This window comes from Orbicella franksi, chromosome 2 (assembly GCF_964199315.1).
Source record: "Orbicella franksi chromosome 2, jaOrbFran1.1, whole genome shotgun sequence".
In the NCBI taxonomy this organism is placed as follows: domain Eukaryota; kingdom Metazoa; phylum Cnidaria; class Anthozoa; order Scleractinia; family Merulinidae; genus Orbicella; species Orbicella franksi.
In genome coordinates, this window is record NC_138146.1 from 7,086 (window position 1) to 24,085 (window position 17,000).

Sequence of the window (17,000 nt, forward strand, 5' to 3'; positions counted from 1 at the left end):
TGGTTTCCCATTACTCCCCCCTCCCAAAGGACACTATAGTCGGCTATTCGTAGTCAACCATTACCAGCTAGAACCTTGGCTTGCTCTGCAGTGAGGTGGTAGGGTGAGAGTTGTACTGTTATGTTTCAAACGAGGGGGAATGGAAGGTTTTCGTACACGAAAGAACAAAGTTATGGTAAAATACTCACGAGCCTCATGAGGCTTACATGTTTGTTTGGTTACTATGTTTTTACCAGCTATTCAGTTCAAAGATGGAAATATCAATTCTCGATACCTGTTTCCATGCATTTCTTTTAGTCCTAAGAATCTAGCAAAACACCATGAAATTTTCATTAATTATATTACTTAATGGCTATCGCTGTTCGCATCATTTGTCTGCTTGAAAATTTGTGATATTTTAACGAAAGTTAAGACGCTGGTCATCAAAGGATGTGACGCGAAATTTAGCAAACTATATATACGTTAGATGCAAAGGAATTTTCCATTATTTAATAATGTTGACTCAAGCTGACAACTAACGATGAGGTTTGTTTGCGGAATTTTGACTTTCTTTGCACAGTAAAATCGCTCAGGAATGTATTAATGATTGTCAATCCCTTACTTTGTTTTCATTCAAGTGTGTGGGAAGCTTTGTTATGATAATCATGTCAAGTTAAATCTCCCAGTTTAATATTACATTTGCCCGGAGCTTGCACGAGAAAGACATTTGCGGAGAAGAGGGGCTTTCTCTTTTCTCTACGCATCCAAAAATGAGGCATTATTTAGTTCTGACGTCTCTGATCCTCTTTACTGCCGCAGAAGATCCGATCATAAATGGCGATGTTCCGGATGTTGGTCAGCTTGGTAAGTGAGCTGAGCTCCTGTGTCTGATAGCTACAAGTGTAGAACACCATACTCCGAGTCAGAGTCACCGAACACTTCCAAATGTCAAAACCAGGAGTAATGCATAGAAAAATCTAATTCGAACTTTAAGAAGTTTGGAAAATCGTGTCTTTCTAAAAGGTTACAGAGGTTGCGCTAAGCTATCAAAACATTTTTTTCCTCACGCTGAGTTGGCTTATGGGTAGTTCCTTGCAGTGCATCAAGGTCTCAGAAAAGCGCGTCGAGTTCACATCGATACGTGTTATCAACTTTTGATACTTGTGGTTAAACATGAACTGGAGTATAAAGTTCATCACTATGAAGGCATTTTATTTGGGAACCATTTTTTACATACATCTCCAGAAAAATAAACAATGTATTAACAAACGAGCCAAGGCATCCAAAGAATTATGGCTTAAACGACAGAACTTATACCTTAAATCAAGAAGATGTAGCAATACTCATTAAATCTCGTTTGGTACACTTACTCTACAAGCAGGTTCCTTCCATTCTCGTATGCGTTTGGGTATTTGGCGTAATTTTAACAGAATGAAAGTACAGTATAAAAGAATTAGAACAAAGAGTTACTCTTACAGTGTAATACTAGGTTTGCAGTCCGTTAATACAGTCGTGTGGTTACTAAACTTCTCGTAGAAAATTAAGGAAAATGTTACAAGTTGGTTTAGTTCTCAAAGAATCATTTCATTCAAGCAATCGTTTCTCATGTTAGATGTAGTTAAATTCTTGCTGTCAATTGAAATGGAACTCGGCTTCTGCGTATAAAGAAGCTACATGTAAAAACTGTTCTTTCGTCTTTCCTTTTAAATGATTTCAGACATTAGTTGCTCTTCTTTCAATTTAGGATGATCTTTATAATCTTCACAGTTAAGAACATTTGAAAAGAATGCTTTAATTTTTACCGGCAAATTAATTCTTACGTGTGATGTTTAGTTTGCATTGCCTCGTAGTTAGTTAAAGAGTTTAAATGGACGAAAATGAAAATATTCATATAAATATGTTTACTCACGTATAATTAACTCGACAAAACCGACACCAAGGAATTAAGTGTACGATCAATCCCGATTGGTTAGATCCACTGGATTGAGAGTGATTTTATCATGAAAGCGGATTGGTAAAACTCAGTTAGAAAGTTTGTGCCGTTTGATCATGCGATCAGTAAACCGAAATAAGCATTCAACGTTGAAACATGCTTTAAAATGTGTTGTAGTAAGTGTTTAAATATTACAGAACAAGACTCAGACGTTCTGCTGTAATATCCTAGGCTTAAAACTTCAGTCTTGTTCACATCAGTAGAACTTCTATGGAAGTAAAGGGAGTAAAAAGTAGAAAAACATCCTACCTTTCGTTGACATTTTGTTTATTTTAAACAAGCTAATTTAGGATTGAGGAATTTAACTCGTGGACTCCAAAATGATTAAAAAAAGCAAGCGCCTATTTTCCCTGATATTAAGATGACTCCTTTTCTTTTATTGATATTAACTGTCATTTTCCCTGTACTTTCTGTCCCTTAAGGTAGCTCCTGTAGTCCTCTTGTTGTTGGCAAGGATGTTATTATAAAGGAGAGCTGCAAGCAAGGACCGAGCCCTTCTGGGACTGTGTGTGACCTCTCCTGTCCACCAGGCTTCAAACTTGTTGGTCCGCCATTCAAACAATGTGGAAATGCTGGGGTCTGGACGCCTTCCAGTGGACCAATCAGTTGCCAAGGTAATGATGTTGGAGAAGTCAAGACTTCTGTTAAGACCTGTACTTGTAGATCGTTGTAGGTTATGACTATTGTTTAATTTCTCCCTACAAGATCACTACATTTCTAGCAGACAGATGTTGAGAATATAGAAATCATTAATCAGTGAAGGGGACGATAAACGGTGCTAAGAAATTCTGAAAACTACAACTAAGAGGGTTGTATTGCATTTTGTTCAGAAGGTTAAAGTTTCTTTTTAATTCTGTCCTCTACTAATTCTTTGAAATTATTTGGAAGGTGATAACATGACTGGGAAAACTTTTTGTAGATACCACCAAATATTCGATTACAAACATAAAACGAATGCCAATCAGGATGCAGGACTAACCTTGAAAATTACAGACTTTTTGTCTCTCCATTCAAATGGACGCTTTTATCCTTAAAAGTGGTTTTCAACTGGGTCACTTAAGACCAAAACTAAAGCAATCGCTCTGGCCAATCACAAAGAACACAGACAGTCCAAAGAAGCAATCAAAACTCGAAGTAAATACATGTAGCTGACGCGAACAGCGGGAAAACGTGTGCAAGCGCGTCACGATTGGTTGATTGGCTGAAAAAGTGGCGCGAGTTTTTTCAGCCAATCGTGCACCGTGGTAATGAAAAACAAATTACTTTTCGACACTCAAGTGAAAACAGCTCTAACCTACCCTTTCTCCTCAGATATTGATGAGTGCAAAAACAATAAAGGAGGCTGCAGTCATGAATGTGTGAATGTCGATGGTGGCTTTAACTGCACTTGTCCTGAGCCTCTGAAGCTGTCTGATGATAATCGTAATTGTAGAGGTGAGTAAAATACAAAATAAATCAAAGATTATGGAATTCATCCTAAGTAATCAAGAAAATCATACACTTATTTCTTAGTTAAATTCGAGAAAGGGCAATTTAAAGTAACTTACATTTTCAAAGGGTTTAAAACAACAACAACAACTTTATTTGTACTCAGCTAGAAATTAGAAATAAGATGAACAAAAATAAGTTAAAATAAAAAGAGTACATGGTTGCCCGAAATAACCTTAATGGGCTAACAAGACTGGGCAGCCATCCTTAGTGATTTAAAGTGATTATTTATTTGGGTCAAATAAGAAGAGAATTAAGAAAAAGACATGCAAGAGCACACACACAAAAAAGACTAATTATACATACAGATTTAGTGAAAAATAGTTGGATAATAAAGTGTACTAGTTACATACAGAGTTACAGATATTCAATATGTACTAATAACTTGCAATGATGTTTGATTTGATCTTTTTCCTAAAATGTTTAAGTGGCAGTATCATCACTAGTATCATTCAAGATCTTTGCACGTTGATATCTAATGTTAAAGATTCCATAGTTTGTTCTGGTTTTTGGAAGAGCATAAGTCATTCTAGATGAAAGCCTTGTATTGTAGTTATGGGTATTTTTTAACCGAAGTGAAAAAAACCCTCAAAATTTGTAGAAAGAAGATGATTTTGAAATTTGTACATGAAAACAGCATTGTAAAAAGTAACTGTATCCAATAATTTGAGAACATTTAATTGTTTAAAAGTGGACTAGAAAAGTGGACGATAAAGTTAGCCAAACACAAAATGACATCATTCAAGGACAGAAAATTTTTTTAAGTGGTGAAAATGTCTCTCCCTTAAAGTGAAGATTACGTACCGCCTCTGAACAACTTTCTTAAACTGAGCTTGTTACAACAAAAAATCTCATTAAATATGACACCAAATTTCAACACTCAACACTTGTTTTTCAGCTCCTGGCCTACTCCTGAACTGCAGCACGCACGCTATTGAAGTAACTGTCCCTAAAACAGCTCTGCGTGACTTACAAGGAGACTTCCTGCGTCTGATGGATCCCACTTGTCCCGTCATCGAGACACCAACCCACTACATCTTCAGAACTGCTTTGGACAAATGTCAGACTAAGCGACGCAGCACGCCAAACTTTATCGTCTACAGCAACAGAATAGTGGAAAGAAACGTTGCACCCGGGAGTATCATCACTCGGGTCGGGGACGACGAGTTCGATATACCATTCTGCTGCTACTACTTGAACAACGGGATCACTTCTGCCGTAGGTATAAAACCGGAAGTGAAGCAGCTCTACATTGAAGAGGATGGGTAAGGATAATCATCTTTCTTTCTTTGTTCTTGCTCTTTTTTATATTTTCTTCTCCTTTTGGAAATACTTTATTTGTGGAGAAATCCTAACTATTCCACTCCCTACCTTTTTGTGCCATGAAGAGCAATGGCAATGAAACGAAACATGACAAAACTTTCTGTATCACCTTATATACTGAAAACAAAAATCTTCTGCCAAGAACTTATTGTTGTTAAGTCTGATTTGAAAAGCAGTAAGTAAGTATGAAACATCTGTAACTTTTGACAGAATTAAGCAGAATCAGATCGCGGCAGTTACAAAGCCACGATAAGCGATAATAAGAGAAAGCTCACTGAAAAATTAGGTTTACGATTTGGCGTAAATTCACATCATTCTTTCGTTAGTCATTAGGATCATAAATCCAGTCGTGACTCAAGTTCTGTACCTTCTTAAAACACCTCATTTTCTCACAATTAATATTTATGACACAGGTATGGCCGCTTCTCAATCCGCATGGATTTTTTTCACGGCCAAGACTATCAAACTGCCTACTCGTGGGGAGATTTTCCAATAGAAACACCGTACCGAGAGCGGCTGTTCTTTGAAGTGTCCATCGCTACCTTAGACCAAAGTCTGGAAGTCATGGCAGCAAACTGCTGCTCCACTCCTACTGCTGACCACAACAAGGAACACAGGTTCAGACACGAGTTAATTCATGAAGGGTACGTAGTGTTTCGATCCACTAAGTTTCCAAGGATATTTCCTTTTCATTTGGTCAATGATGGGTGTGCCTTAGCATTGCAACTTTTAACTGTAACTTTCTCATTACTCTGCTTACTTCGGCGATATGAAAGTAAAAAACTAACAAACAGACAGACAAATAAATCTAGAAAGTCAGGAAAGAGGAGAAAACACGAAGCATTTTTGAAGAAGTTTTGAACACTTCCCGGGTGGAAACAACCTACCTTGGGAAGTTCCAAGGAATAGCAAAGCTACAACATTTTTGAACACACGGCATTCATGGAAATCAGGTTTATAGGTAGAATATTGTTGTGAATTAACATAATGTTAGGATTAGAATTATAGGTTTATTAGGATCTTAGACATTTCATTGGAATTTATTTTACCTGATGAATTTTACCGTGTATAAATAATGATTAAAGATTAAAGATTAAAAACAGATCCATAGCGATGTAAATTCTTAAATTAATAAATTCCAAGTTAATTTGTTTTCGTATCAGGTGTATCGTGGATGACACAGTTCAGATGGAAGCTTCTCCTTCTCCTCAAAAGAAACGTTTCAGTGTGGAAGCCTACAAGTTTGTGGGGGAATTCCCGTTCGTGTACTTGCACTGCAGTGTGGTTGTGTGCAGAGCGAGTGATCCTGATTCCAGGTGCTCCAAGGGGTGCATCCCGGGGCTACACGTTAATCCGCCCTACAGTGTCATGGAGAAACTTAAGGAGGAAGCTGCGAAAGAGCACCGAACCAAGCGAGCCCTTGATTATAAAGAGCCTAGGTATCTAATCTCCAAAGGACCCTTTTCTTTGAATGACGAAACTGCTAATGATGGGCCTGTGATCGCTCTAAAAGGACCTCAACAGGACCAATCAAAGCTGGAAGAGAAAGATCAAGACGAAACAGTGGAAAAGAGAGAAGGTCAATGACAAACGTTGAATTAAAGTATGGTCGTTTAAGGTTGTTTTGTTGGTGGCACTGCATGCTTTTGTGGTTGAGAGTGTTGCCGTTGCTAAATCTTCTGAAACTTTTGGAAGTATAAACGATGTTTGAGATCCCTCTGCCTTTTCTTTAATTTTCCTTTTTGTTTTTTGGATAGGGAAGGAGTCAGAAACTAACTAAAGAACTTCGAATCGTTAATTTCCATTCACTGGAGAGTCTGCGTCAATTTAAAAACCATTCTACTGACATTATTTCTATGGTTTTTCGGTATCGTAAACCAAGACTTGAGAAGGAATAACATCAAAGAGGTTTACAAAGTGGTTTATTGAGCTAAAATCCTTTGAATGCGTGAAATGTTGCTTTATATTATATCATGTGGCTAAAAGTAAAACCATTGGTAGCCATTGACTAATCAGAGCTCGTATAGCATCTATAATTTTTACCAAAAAGAAGCTCATTGTGAATTTTTATTTGCAGGGTGGAGCCCAGGCGTGACAAACGGTCTCATGGTAGTTATCGCTGCAGCCAGTGTTCTTGCTCTCGTGGGTGTTATACACGTCACGCGCGTGATGAAACGCGGCCGGGGCTACAAGGTGGTCAACCAATCATGAGCGATAAAGTACTCTTCAATCACTCTTTTTAAGGAAGGATTTCTTCGGTTTTTGTGTTTTGCTGTTAAGGGATGTGTTTTTAAAATGCTCTTGTTTTTGTAAAACAATACTAATTGTCCAAAATATATATTTTTTTATTTGTGCAAAGTGGGTGGTATTGGGTAGCAATACCTGTCTTTAAATTTGTTCAAACCCACCATAGAAAATAGAATTTCTTGCAGATCCTCTTCATAAAGGGCGCGTTCCATTCAACCACAATTTCCGTAAATCGAATGGAACAGAAAGTTTCCGGAAACTCATTTCGAAAATTTTGGTTAACCTCTCGAGATTGTCCTTTCTTTCGGAAATTTGGAAATTCCGGAAATTTCCTGTTTCATTTGGCATACATTTCTACCCGGTATAAATCGGCCCTAGTTCCTCCAGCCGTAAATATTGCCTCGACCAAAGCTACAAGATGACGACGAGTCGATATTACACTGAATGCAAAACGATCTGCCACAGTTCGAGCATTTACTGATTGCCTATCCTCCACAAAAACGTTAGGATCTGCTTTTCTGGAAAATTGTGGACTGGTCGTTCCGAATTTCCTGTGGGTATTTGCCCGGTTTGCATAACATCCCGCGAGAAAAGTTTGCAAGTTTCTTATCACACGAAAATAATTCTTGAGTCGGTTAGGTAAATCTCTCGGAAGAGTTTACTTAAAACAATCGTGAATGCGTGTAAAATTTCTTCGCATGAAGCAGCTTACTACACTTACGACTGCCAATTCATCATTATCCTTCGCCATTTTGTCGAGGAAATCATTGTGGCGGGAAATGTGCCCAACGGGAACAAAACGAGATCGATCTGGCCTGGTGGAAAATACCATTCCATTCGGCAAACGAAAATTTGGGCAATTCAAACCGGAATTTTTGGTCGAATGGAACGCGCCCAAAGAGTTCCTAAAAAGATAAAAATTGGCTGATTTTTGGAGAAAGGAAGTTAATAAGCTCCTGACATGCACTCTGTCTTGTTATTTGTATTTTTCTATAGTTAAAGCTTATTTATTCCTGTAGAGCGACAACCTTTTGCAAAGTACAAACTATTTTCTTGTTTCTGTGAGGAATGACAGTAACTGATTTGAAAGAAAGTTAATATCATTAGGCTGGACTAGCTCGCTCTTTAAAAGAACAAAACCAGCTCCCGCCATTGCGGTCTTTCACAATTTAATTCTCTAATTTCGAAGGCTCAATGTATCAAAATATGTCCATACCCCTATGTTCTTTACAATTGTATTCAAGCTCTAGTTTAGGATTATAGTCATTTTTAGATGGACATCTACTTTTCCAGTCGGTTAGGAATGTAATGAACTTTGTTGCGGTTTCTGGTGATATATACCCGAGTAGACAGCTGTATTGTGTAAAACTGCATCATATAGTAACACCCTAAATAAAATTTTGTTTCTTTTTAAACCGCTGTGTGTATTAGTATATATGGACTTTTCAACAATTGATACACTTTTACCTTGCATTAATCTGGACACCAACCCGCGTCACATGCGTTCAAAGGGGGTGGAAAAAGAGAAGCGAGAACAATGCCGACAAAAAGAGTAAGTCGAGGAAAGACATTTCAACATTAAGCTACGTGAACTTAGCGCCCTGAAATAAGCTCAAAACGATCGTCTCATTGCAACAGCACTTGCTGACATTCATTTAAATACTACGCGTAGTGGTGGATTATCACCCCTTCAAACTTTAGTAGAAACGTCATGAGATGGTGAAACCGGTCATCTCAGGAAATATCCTTTCCAAATCTGAATTCATTCAAGAAAGTGATTAAAAAGGCATGAACGAAGAAAAGGACAGTTAGTGAAGTTCTGACATTGATTTAAGTGAAATAAGTCGAATCAGCTAAGGTTTCGTTGCGCTCTTTGTCTTGCAATCCTGATTTCTGGGCCCTTGGAAAGTCTACAAATACGCACAACATTCAAGTTGTTGTTGTACGCCCTGTGCCTAAAAAACGCAGTCATATCAACGAAGGTACTGGGTCCAACGTTAACAATCAAGATTATGACGTCAGCGCCTTGCTCTCAATCCACGTGCCTATAAGTTTTATTCTTTCAATCCAGATCGCCGGCTTGGCAGAATTTAAAAGGCCCAGAGTATATCTTTTAAATGTCCGGCACCTAATCAAAGAGCGGCTTTCTATTTGCATTCGTCTTTAAGCTGTCACTTCTCTGTTGTTGCCGCAGTAAACTTTCGTATACTTTATCGCATACTTTCGCGCCATAGCTACTGTCAAGATAACTTAAGATCACGAACAACCCAAGGAATGCTGCCTTCGCGTAATGAAGTGAGCTTTAAAATAAAAATAGCCCTTAAGTTCTAAGATAGTCACTTATAAAGGCGTTGTCCGACTTTTTTACTGCAATGAAAAACTTCGCCCATCAAGCCGGCTACTATATAATGTTAAAACAAATGCTTGAAAGCTTGCCTCCGATGGAATTTTCATTATGTTCCGGATTTTAACATGTTTACATAAGCTTGACACTCCGGTCTCTTCTCTGGTATTATCTTTAAGTTTAATGTGGGAGTAATTGTTATGTTAATTCAGGTTCAATTTAATCTCTTCAAGAAATTCTTTTAAAGTCCAAAAGTTTGTTGATTTTAGTTAGGTTTTGCTGGGTGTGGGAAAGAAAATTCTTTCCCGCTCTCCAACTAGTAAAAATGATTCGTTCCTTTTTGCTTATATTTCTTGCCCTGTTGGTCGATGTGGCTGCCGAGCAACGTAAGTGTAAAATCTTTTTATTTTAGAGTGTGTAATAAGGACTGTAGATAGTATGAATTGAGATTGGGCTGAAATTTTCATGCGCGAGGGCATATTCTTCTTTACCGGAGCTCATTATTCCAACACTGTGTAATGCATCATACTTTCAACTTCATGTATTTAAAACGACCTAACAATCTAACCACCTAACAAAGATCAGAATAATAAAATTTCAGCTTCAAACTATGTTAAATTCTTAGTCACAAGAACTAAAATGGCTCTTACTTCAAAAGGTTCCAAACGCACATTAGAACGCGTGGACGAAGCTTATTTCCAACAACGAAAAACATTCGAAATCTTTTCATTATATTTCCTTTTCCTGTGACAAAAACATGTCATAAATGTTATTCAGATGTTCCTTTGATTTCGCCAATTTTACTGCGATCCCTGGGAATTTTGGAAGTGAATTACAACTGCAGGAAGGCATGTACATTTACTATTCAAACAGTGAACCTGAAAATTTTTCAACATTCGAAGAAAAGCGTTTAGTGTGAATGTTACCGCCATAAAATCTCCATATGACACACACGATATATATAATTCAAAACAGGTAAAATACCAAGGCCGGGTTCCGAGATTATTTGCTCAGTTACTAAGATATGTAGCCTTTTAGTAAGTAATTTAATTTTCTCTAGTTTTCTTTTATTAAATGAAGTCTACCTCAGTCTACACATTAGGTGCATGAGCAGCCAACCCTGCTAATCTTCAATTGGCTACGTTCTTTCGCATTCTAAACAATGTGTGTTGCTTCCCTACAGTTTTCCTCTTAAAAGTTTAAATCAAGTGAATGAAAGAATGCCTTTCAAGTGTCAGAGCAAGGGCCACTAAAAGTAAATAAGACAGATTCCGTGACACGCAACCAGCCCTTTCTCATGAAAACCAAATCACTTTTGCATGCAACGATAAGTGGTGCTTATATATTAAGCTACGTTAGCTCAATGAGCTTTTTTAAAATCATTCTGCATCGGGCCATGATATTCGGCAAAAATGAGGGACTCCCATCCGGGTATTCATGTCCTCCCTGATCCCTTAAAAATTTCCCTTGCTAACTATTAATAAACTCCGTCAATCCCATCAAAGTTCGCATTAATACTAGAGATTTAAATTTCTCGTTCCCTCAAGTTAATCCAAAAGTATCCCTTAGCTTTTCCCTCGAAATAACCGACCATGGATGTTCTCTAGCTTGTTTCCCATAACCTCTTGGAGACGCTCAACAATATAACAGAGTGCAAAGATATGAGAATACAGCTCGACTAAATAAAACGATCAAAGCTTCTCCAAAATTGAACCAGTAGAAATCAAGAAGAACTGTGTAAAACAGAACGAAAGTTAAAGTTAAATGATGATTCGTAGCATTTTGAATTAGGTACAATTTACTTATCTTATTTAAAACTGATTCCCTTCCCAAATTCCTCCCTTTTTATACACATTACAATGATGTTTTAATTATTTTCAGCTTAGCTACGATCTAACTCAAAATTAATCAAGTTTCAATTTGTACTATGATAATTTGGTGAGAAATGATTGTTTTGGGAACTGTTTACAAATCAGGGGGGTCAAGGTTTTACCACCCACACATAACATTCCTCTCGTAACTTACAAAGAAGCAACAAATCCTTAAGCCAGTTTGATACATTAAACTTGATCATTGATTGGAGCTGATATAATAAACCTTCGACGAGGTGGAAGAAAATGATATGTCCTACACAATCAGCGCACTTTGTTTATTATGTGTCAACGATCAGTTTGAAATTCTCAATAGTGAGTGATAAAAAGGTAATTTCTCCTGACAAAAATAAACAAATCAATACCAAAGGCAACAAGAGTGAATACAGCAGCCAACAAGAAAAAAATATCCAGTAATAAATTCTCAGAGCAAGATCGAGAAATCAGATACTGAATTTTTATAAAGAAAAAACATTGATCCAGATTTTACTATATATTGTTTCAGTTAATGCACCAGGAGAACTGAACTGTCCCGCCCTTATCGTTGGAGCACATGTTATCACCCCACATTCCTGTACAAGCGCCCCGAGTGTTGCGGAGACAATTTGTTCCTTCAAGTGCCCCAAGGGTTACACGCTCAGTGGTCCATCTTATAAAACCTGCCAGTTAGACGGCACTTGGACCGATCAAGCTGTTCCTGTTGAATGTGATGGTAAGTTTAGGCTTCAAAAGACTTCCGCCTCCAAGCGCGTAGCGGTTCTAAATTGGAACTGAATGAATACGCAATTTTCGTTAATCAGAATATTTAAAATATTTCATTTGAATGGTCTACACACGATCAATGTTCACTAGGGTTTCATCCATAGACTTAATTAACAGATAGAACTACCTTTTGCATTGCAGCAGCATCTGAAACACAGTATTTCTGCAAGAATTGCACCATATGAAAGTGCTACTGACTAACTCAGTATCATTTGCATAGTCAAACACTAGGGTTTCTTTCACAGATTGAAAAGCTAGAACCTTCTTTTGACTAAAAAATTAAACAGCGTCACCTGAAAGAACTATTCAATAGCACGTACTATGTTTAATCCGCAGACTCGAAAGTTATGACATAATAAACATTACCAAATGAAAGTATTGCTCAGTAGCTTTCATGTGAATGGCCACACACAAGAGCTTTACGACAGAACCATCTTGTACATCAGACTCGAGCAATACTACAGGGAGTAACGTTTCACAGCTACATTATTTGAATAGTCAACCACTAGGGTTTCATACTGTTTCATACTAGTCTAGATACATTTACCGACACAACAAGAACATAATATTTAACTTGAACTGGACTGAGCCATATGAAAAACCATATATGAACCATCATTGTATTCTATTTTATCAGTTACTGAAGAAAGATTTAAATACACGAGAGATCAACGCAATTACTTACACAGCATAGACATGCAGTTAAGAAAATAAATCCTGAAAAAAATTCAAGCTTGGACAGGATTCGAATCCAGGACCTCTACTGTAATTGCGTACACTGAACTGGGCTGATCTCTGATCCTTAAATCAAATCGAATTACTCATCCACTTGATGTTTATGTTACACAGATGTGAATGAATGTGACCTTGATGATGGCTTCTGCAGTCACATCTGCGAGAACACACCAGGAAGTTTTCACTGCAAATGTCCACATCCACTGTTCTTAGATCCGGAAAATAAAAGGAAATGCAAAGGTGAGTCGCTTCTTGACAAATCTGTTACTGGCTTTCCCCTCCGAAACCTCTTCCATAAGCTTATACATCATTTCTTAGATCATTTTCTTGGTAATGAATTGCCATTGCAAGGGTTCGATAGCATTACATACACGCGTTATATAAGCACGCTTGTATCAAACAAAATAAAAGTGTCGAATCAGTACGACAATGCTAAGAACATGACATATTAGGAACATTCAGTTTCGGCTCAGGGGCCTGTTTCTCGAAGGTCCCGAAAAGTTTTCGCATTAGAAAAGCCGTAGCAAAATCTCAAACCTTATGACTTCAGAGTTGTTTTATGCACATATTCTCAATATAAACAGAGGTTCTCTTCATGCAAGAAGTTTCAGTCGTATACACCTCTCTGTCTTTAAATACCGATTAAATAAAAATGGCTTTTCGGGCCCGAAAAGTTTCCGGGGCTTTCGAGAAACGGGCCTCAGCTTCGAATCGAAAATTAGACGTCGATGTTCTTAAGGACACTCGAACCGTAAACACTTAGCATTTTTCTGTACATTTTTTAGATCACTATAAAATAAAGATTCTTCGTGTAATGAGTAATGTTAGTATTTTTGAAGTGTAAAAACATTATACCCTCTTGTTAAAAGGAAGGGCTTTGCATTCTATGGTCACTAAAAAATGTACAAAAAATAACAAATGTTCACGGTTCGAGTGTCCTCACTGTAAAAAGAGTGTAGTCGGCTAACTGTCAGTTCCTGTATTTCTACAGCAAAAGGCGTTCAGCTTAACTGCAAGCCAAATCACATGGAAATCGTCCTTCCTAAAAACCTTATTCACAATCTTGAGCATGAGCACTTAAGCCTGACAGACCCAGAATGCCGAGCGCATGGCAATTCTACTCACTACAGCTTGTCGACCGACATCACTAATTGCAGCACCACATCGCACGTGTACAAAAACTTTATCGTCTATACAAACAGGGTAATGGAGTCTCCTAACGAAAACTCAGACGTCATCACTCACGTAGGTGTAAACGAGATCCTCGTCCCGTTCAGTTGTTATTACAACGATTTGGAAATTGTTTCCGCTGTCGGTTACAAGCCGGTGGCGCAGAAAATCCACGTGAACGTCCAAGGGCGTGGCGAGTACGCATTGAGCCTCGATATCTTTAAAGACGGGACTTATGGGGAGCAAAGATCCGTGGCATCATCGTCAGCCAAGTACACCCAGGCAGACTTCCCGATCCTTAAACATCTTCGTGAGAGGATATACGTGCAGGCTTCCTTGGACACTCGCGAAACGGACCTCAAGATATTTGCGTCTAATTGCTGCTCAACACCTATGCAGGATCACGAGGCTACAATAAAATTCAGGCATGCCTTGATTGTGGAAGGGTAAGAGAGAGAATCATGTTCTTGTTTCTGGTCTCATTTTACAACGAAGTCTTGTCCTGCATCCATGACTTATCTTGACCCGAAATTTATGCACTCGACTCCTACTAAAATTTAAATAGTATCTCAAAAGAATTGTTTAATGACAAGAAGCAAGGAAGGATTAAGGATAGTTACAGTACAAGCCTGACTCATAGACAGGCTTAATTCTCAAGAAAGCAGCAGCCATGACATAGCCCCTTCAAAAGTAAAAAAATAACTAAGCACCTCCAAAGACTGCTTCTGTATATTGAACTTGAATCTAGTCTAGCCGCAGACGTCGTCGACGGACTTGTGTCTGAAACACGGACAGGCAAAAGTTTTACCGGAAGTTGAAGTCGAAGAACAAGATTAATAATATACATGAAAAAATTACTCGATTCTGATTGGCTGAGAGCAGTTCAAGTGTAACACCAGTGCAAAAAGTGTAACACCAGTGTAAACTGTACACATCGTAATTCTGGATTATGATTGGCTGAAAGAAAATAGGAAATTTTCTAAGCCAATGATATTACGTAAAATGATGACAAAAATTTTACGCGGAAACTAAGAAAAAAGTTTTCTCGAATGAGAAAAAATGGCTTGCAGAAAGATCTTCCGGTACTTCCTCCACGCAAATTTCTTCATAGTCATATTCATATTGATTAATAAGTAATCATACGGTTACTCTCGTTCAGTTTGGAATTAATTGGCACTTGTGAGTTTTTCAAAAAGCTGAAATTGCATTCGCCGAAGAGGCTCCTGCAATTTCAGCATTTTTGAAAAACTCACTCGTGCAAATTGATTCCAAATTGAATTCGAAACTGTATGATTACCTATACTAATAAACATCATCCACAGGAAACTGGAAAGTGCATTAAAACCGAAGCCGCATCACTCTCGAGATCCATTTGTCGAGAATAAACAAGAATATGAACAATTTTTTGGATATTTTGCCGGGATGTTACAACAAATGCTCGGAAATCAAATTAAAACAAATATTTAGCACTTATCTAGCCGGAAAATTGGATGATGAGAAAGTCAGTGAAGAACAGTTCTAACAGATATATTTTTGTCTCTAGTTGCCCGAGGGATCCAAGTGTTAGGTTTCACGCCTCGTCTGATCCCAGGAAAGTTCGCTTCAGTTTCGAATTATTCAAGTTTCTTGGAAACCATGATTATGTCTTTATTCACTGCCGAGTCCATGTATGTGACGTAAATGATACCAATTCGCGATGCGCAAAGGGATGCCTGCCCGGCAACAGTCCGGCAAAGAGAGATCAAGACAAACATGGTAACAGAGCTCAACAATCGAACAAGCGCGCTAAAACCGTAACACAACCGATCGAGAGGCACATCAAGAAAGTCGTGGCTCCAGCTAGCGAGAAGGCGACAAAGCTTCATGCTGCTGCCAAGAAAATCGCTGGGAAAACTGCATCGCAACCAAATGCGAAACGTGCTAAAGCGCCTCTTGCAAGCGAGAAAAAGGCTCAAGATCACCCTAAAGCGCCAGAGATAAAGGCTGTCAAGACTGCAGTGCATCGCATCATGAAACGCGCAGTAGAGGGCTCTCGCAAGAGAGGCGTTCTAGGGTCAGCTGACCTTAGCAGCAAGGGACCGATCATCCTTGACATTGATGGCAGAAAGGACGTCAAAAGAGATCCCAGGCCAAAAAAGGTGTTCGCTCAATCTAAAGGGAGTGCTATCGAACGAGATGTCAATGACAAGAACAAACGTAAGTTGTTATTACCTTTTTATTGCTTCACCTTGAGTCAAATACCTGAAATAATCTAACCTGCATAAGCATAGGAAGAAGATGTGGGAAGAGTCACAAGAGCAGAGCTCTGAGCCGTCTTGTTGAGCAGTTCATGTTTCTTAAGAGTGTCGTGTATAGCTCCAACTAATTCGATTATTACTACTCCGACAAATTAGGTTTGTGAACTAAACAAAAACTGGTGTAAAAAACACCCTGCTTTCCTACGACAAATGTACGAGTCAATTAGAGACTCTGGAATTCTTATGCGAAAACTGAGCCGCGAAGAGGTGTTTTTCCTAGAGGGTACTGAAATGGAGTGGGGCATGCAGGCGGAGATAAGTCCCATTTCCCAGCTACAGTTCCCAGTGAAAATATACGCAAATCCCAGTTTCCATAGACAGTCCCCTGCCCCCCACCCCTACTCTTCCCCAGTTAACGGTTAAGCTGAAATAAAAGCGTGTTTCCCGAAGGTTGTGTTCCCAACTTAATGCTAATTTTCTCTCTTACGCGTTTGTTTTTCTCCGTTATAGGTTCAAGCGTTGCCCCTAGTGCAACCAACATATTTTTAGTGGCGATGACTGTGGCTTCCATCATGGCGCTTGTAGGAGTCGTGTACCTCGGTCGGAAAGCGATGAAAGTGGTCAACAATCCATACAATTATGAACCTTTATTAGTCAATTAGTAACGCTTATTTCGGATTCGCTTTACAATATACTTGTTGAAAAACGCAATCAGTTTTTAACCCTTTTTTTTTTTTAAATGTAATACGTTGCCAAAGTAGAATTTAGCATGAACAATCTTTTACCTTGTGTATACAGGTTTCATGAGGGATTGCACCCGACCCAGTCCATGCTAATTCACAACGTTCAAA

General features: G+C 38.4%; 1 protein-coding gene across 1 annotated transcript; it reads left to right on the plus strand.

Annotated features, from left to right (window-relative positions):
• Window positions 1-664: 664 nt before the first annotated feature.
• LOC145480147 (uncharacterized) lies at window positions 665-16,820 on the plus strand. The gene is made up of 14 exons (XM_081458601.1): window positions 665-843; window positions 2,395-2,586; window positions 3,284-3,406; window positions 4,359-4,725; window positions 5,197-5,427; window positions 5,947-6,362; window positions 6,861-6,991; window positions 8,050-8,104; window positions 9,608-9,760; window positions 11,751-11,957; window positions 12,857-12,982; window positions 13,734-14,358; window positions 15,456-16,108; window positions 16,660-16,820. The coding sequence occupies exons 1-14, from the start codon at window positions 750-752 to the stop codon at window positions 16,809-16,811; spliced, it is 3,525 nt and encodes a 1,174-aa protein (XP_081314727.1). The 5' UTR covers window positions 665-749; the 3' UTR covers window positions 16,812-16,820.
• Window positions 16,821-17,000: the final 180 nt, after the last annotated feature.

What these genes read in the sequence shown, in the direction of transcription:
- LOC145480147 (XM_081458601.1), top strand. Translation starts at nt 750, where the DNA reads ATGAGGCATTATTTAGTTCTGACGTCTCTGATCCTCTTTACTGCCGCA. An exon ending in TGGACCAATCAGTTGCCAAG is followed by an intron (nt 2,587 to 3,283) that starts GTAATGATGTTG and finishes CTTTCTCCTCAG; the next exon opens with ATATTGATGAGTGCAAAAAC. An exon ending in CATGCCTTGATTGTGGAAGG is followed by an intron (nt 14,359 to 15,455) that starts GTAAGAGAGAGA and finishes TTTTGTCTCTAG; the next exon opens with TTGCCCGAGGGATCCAAGTG.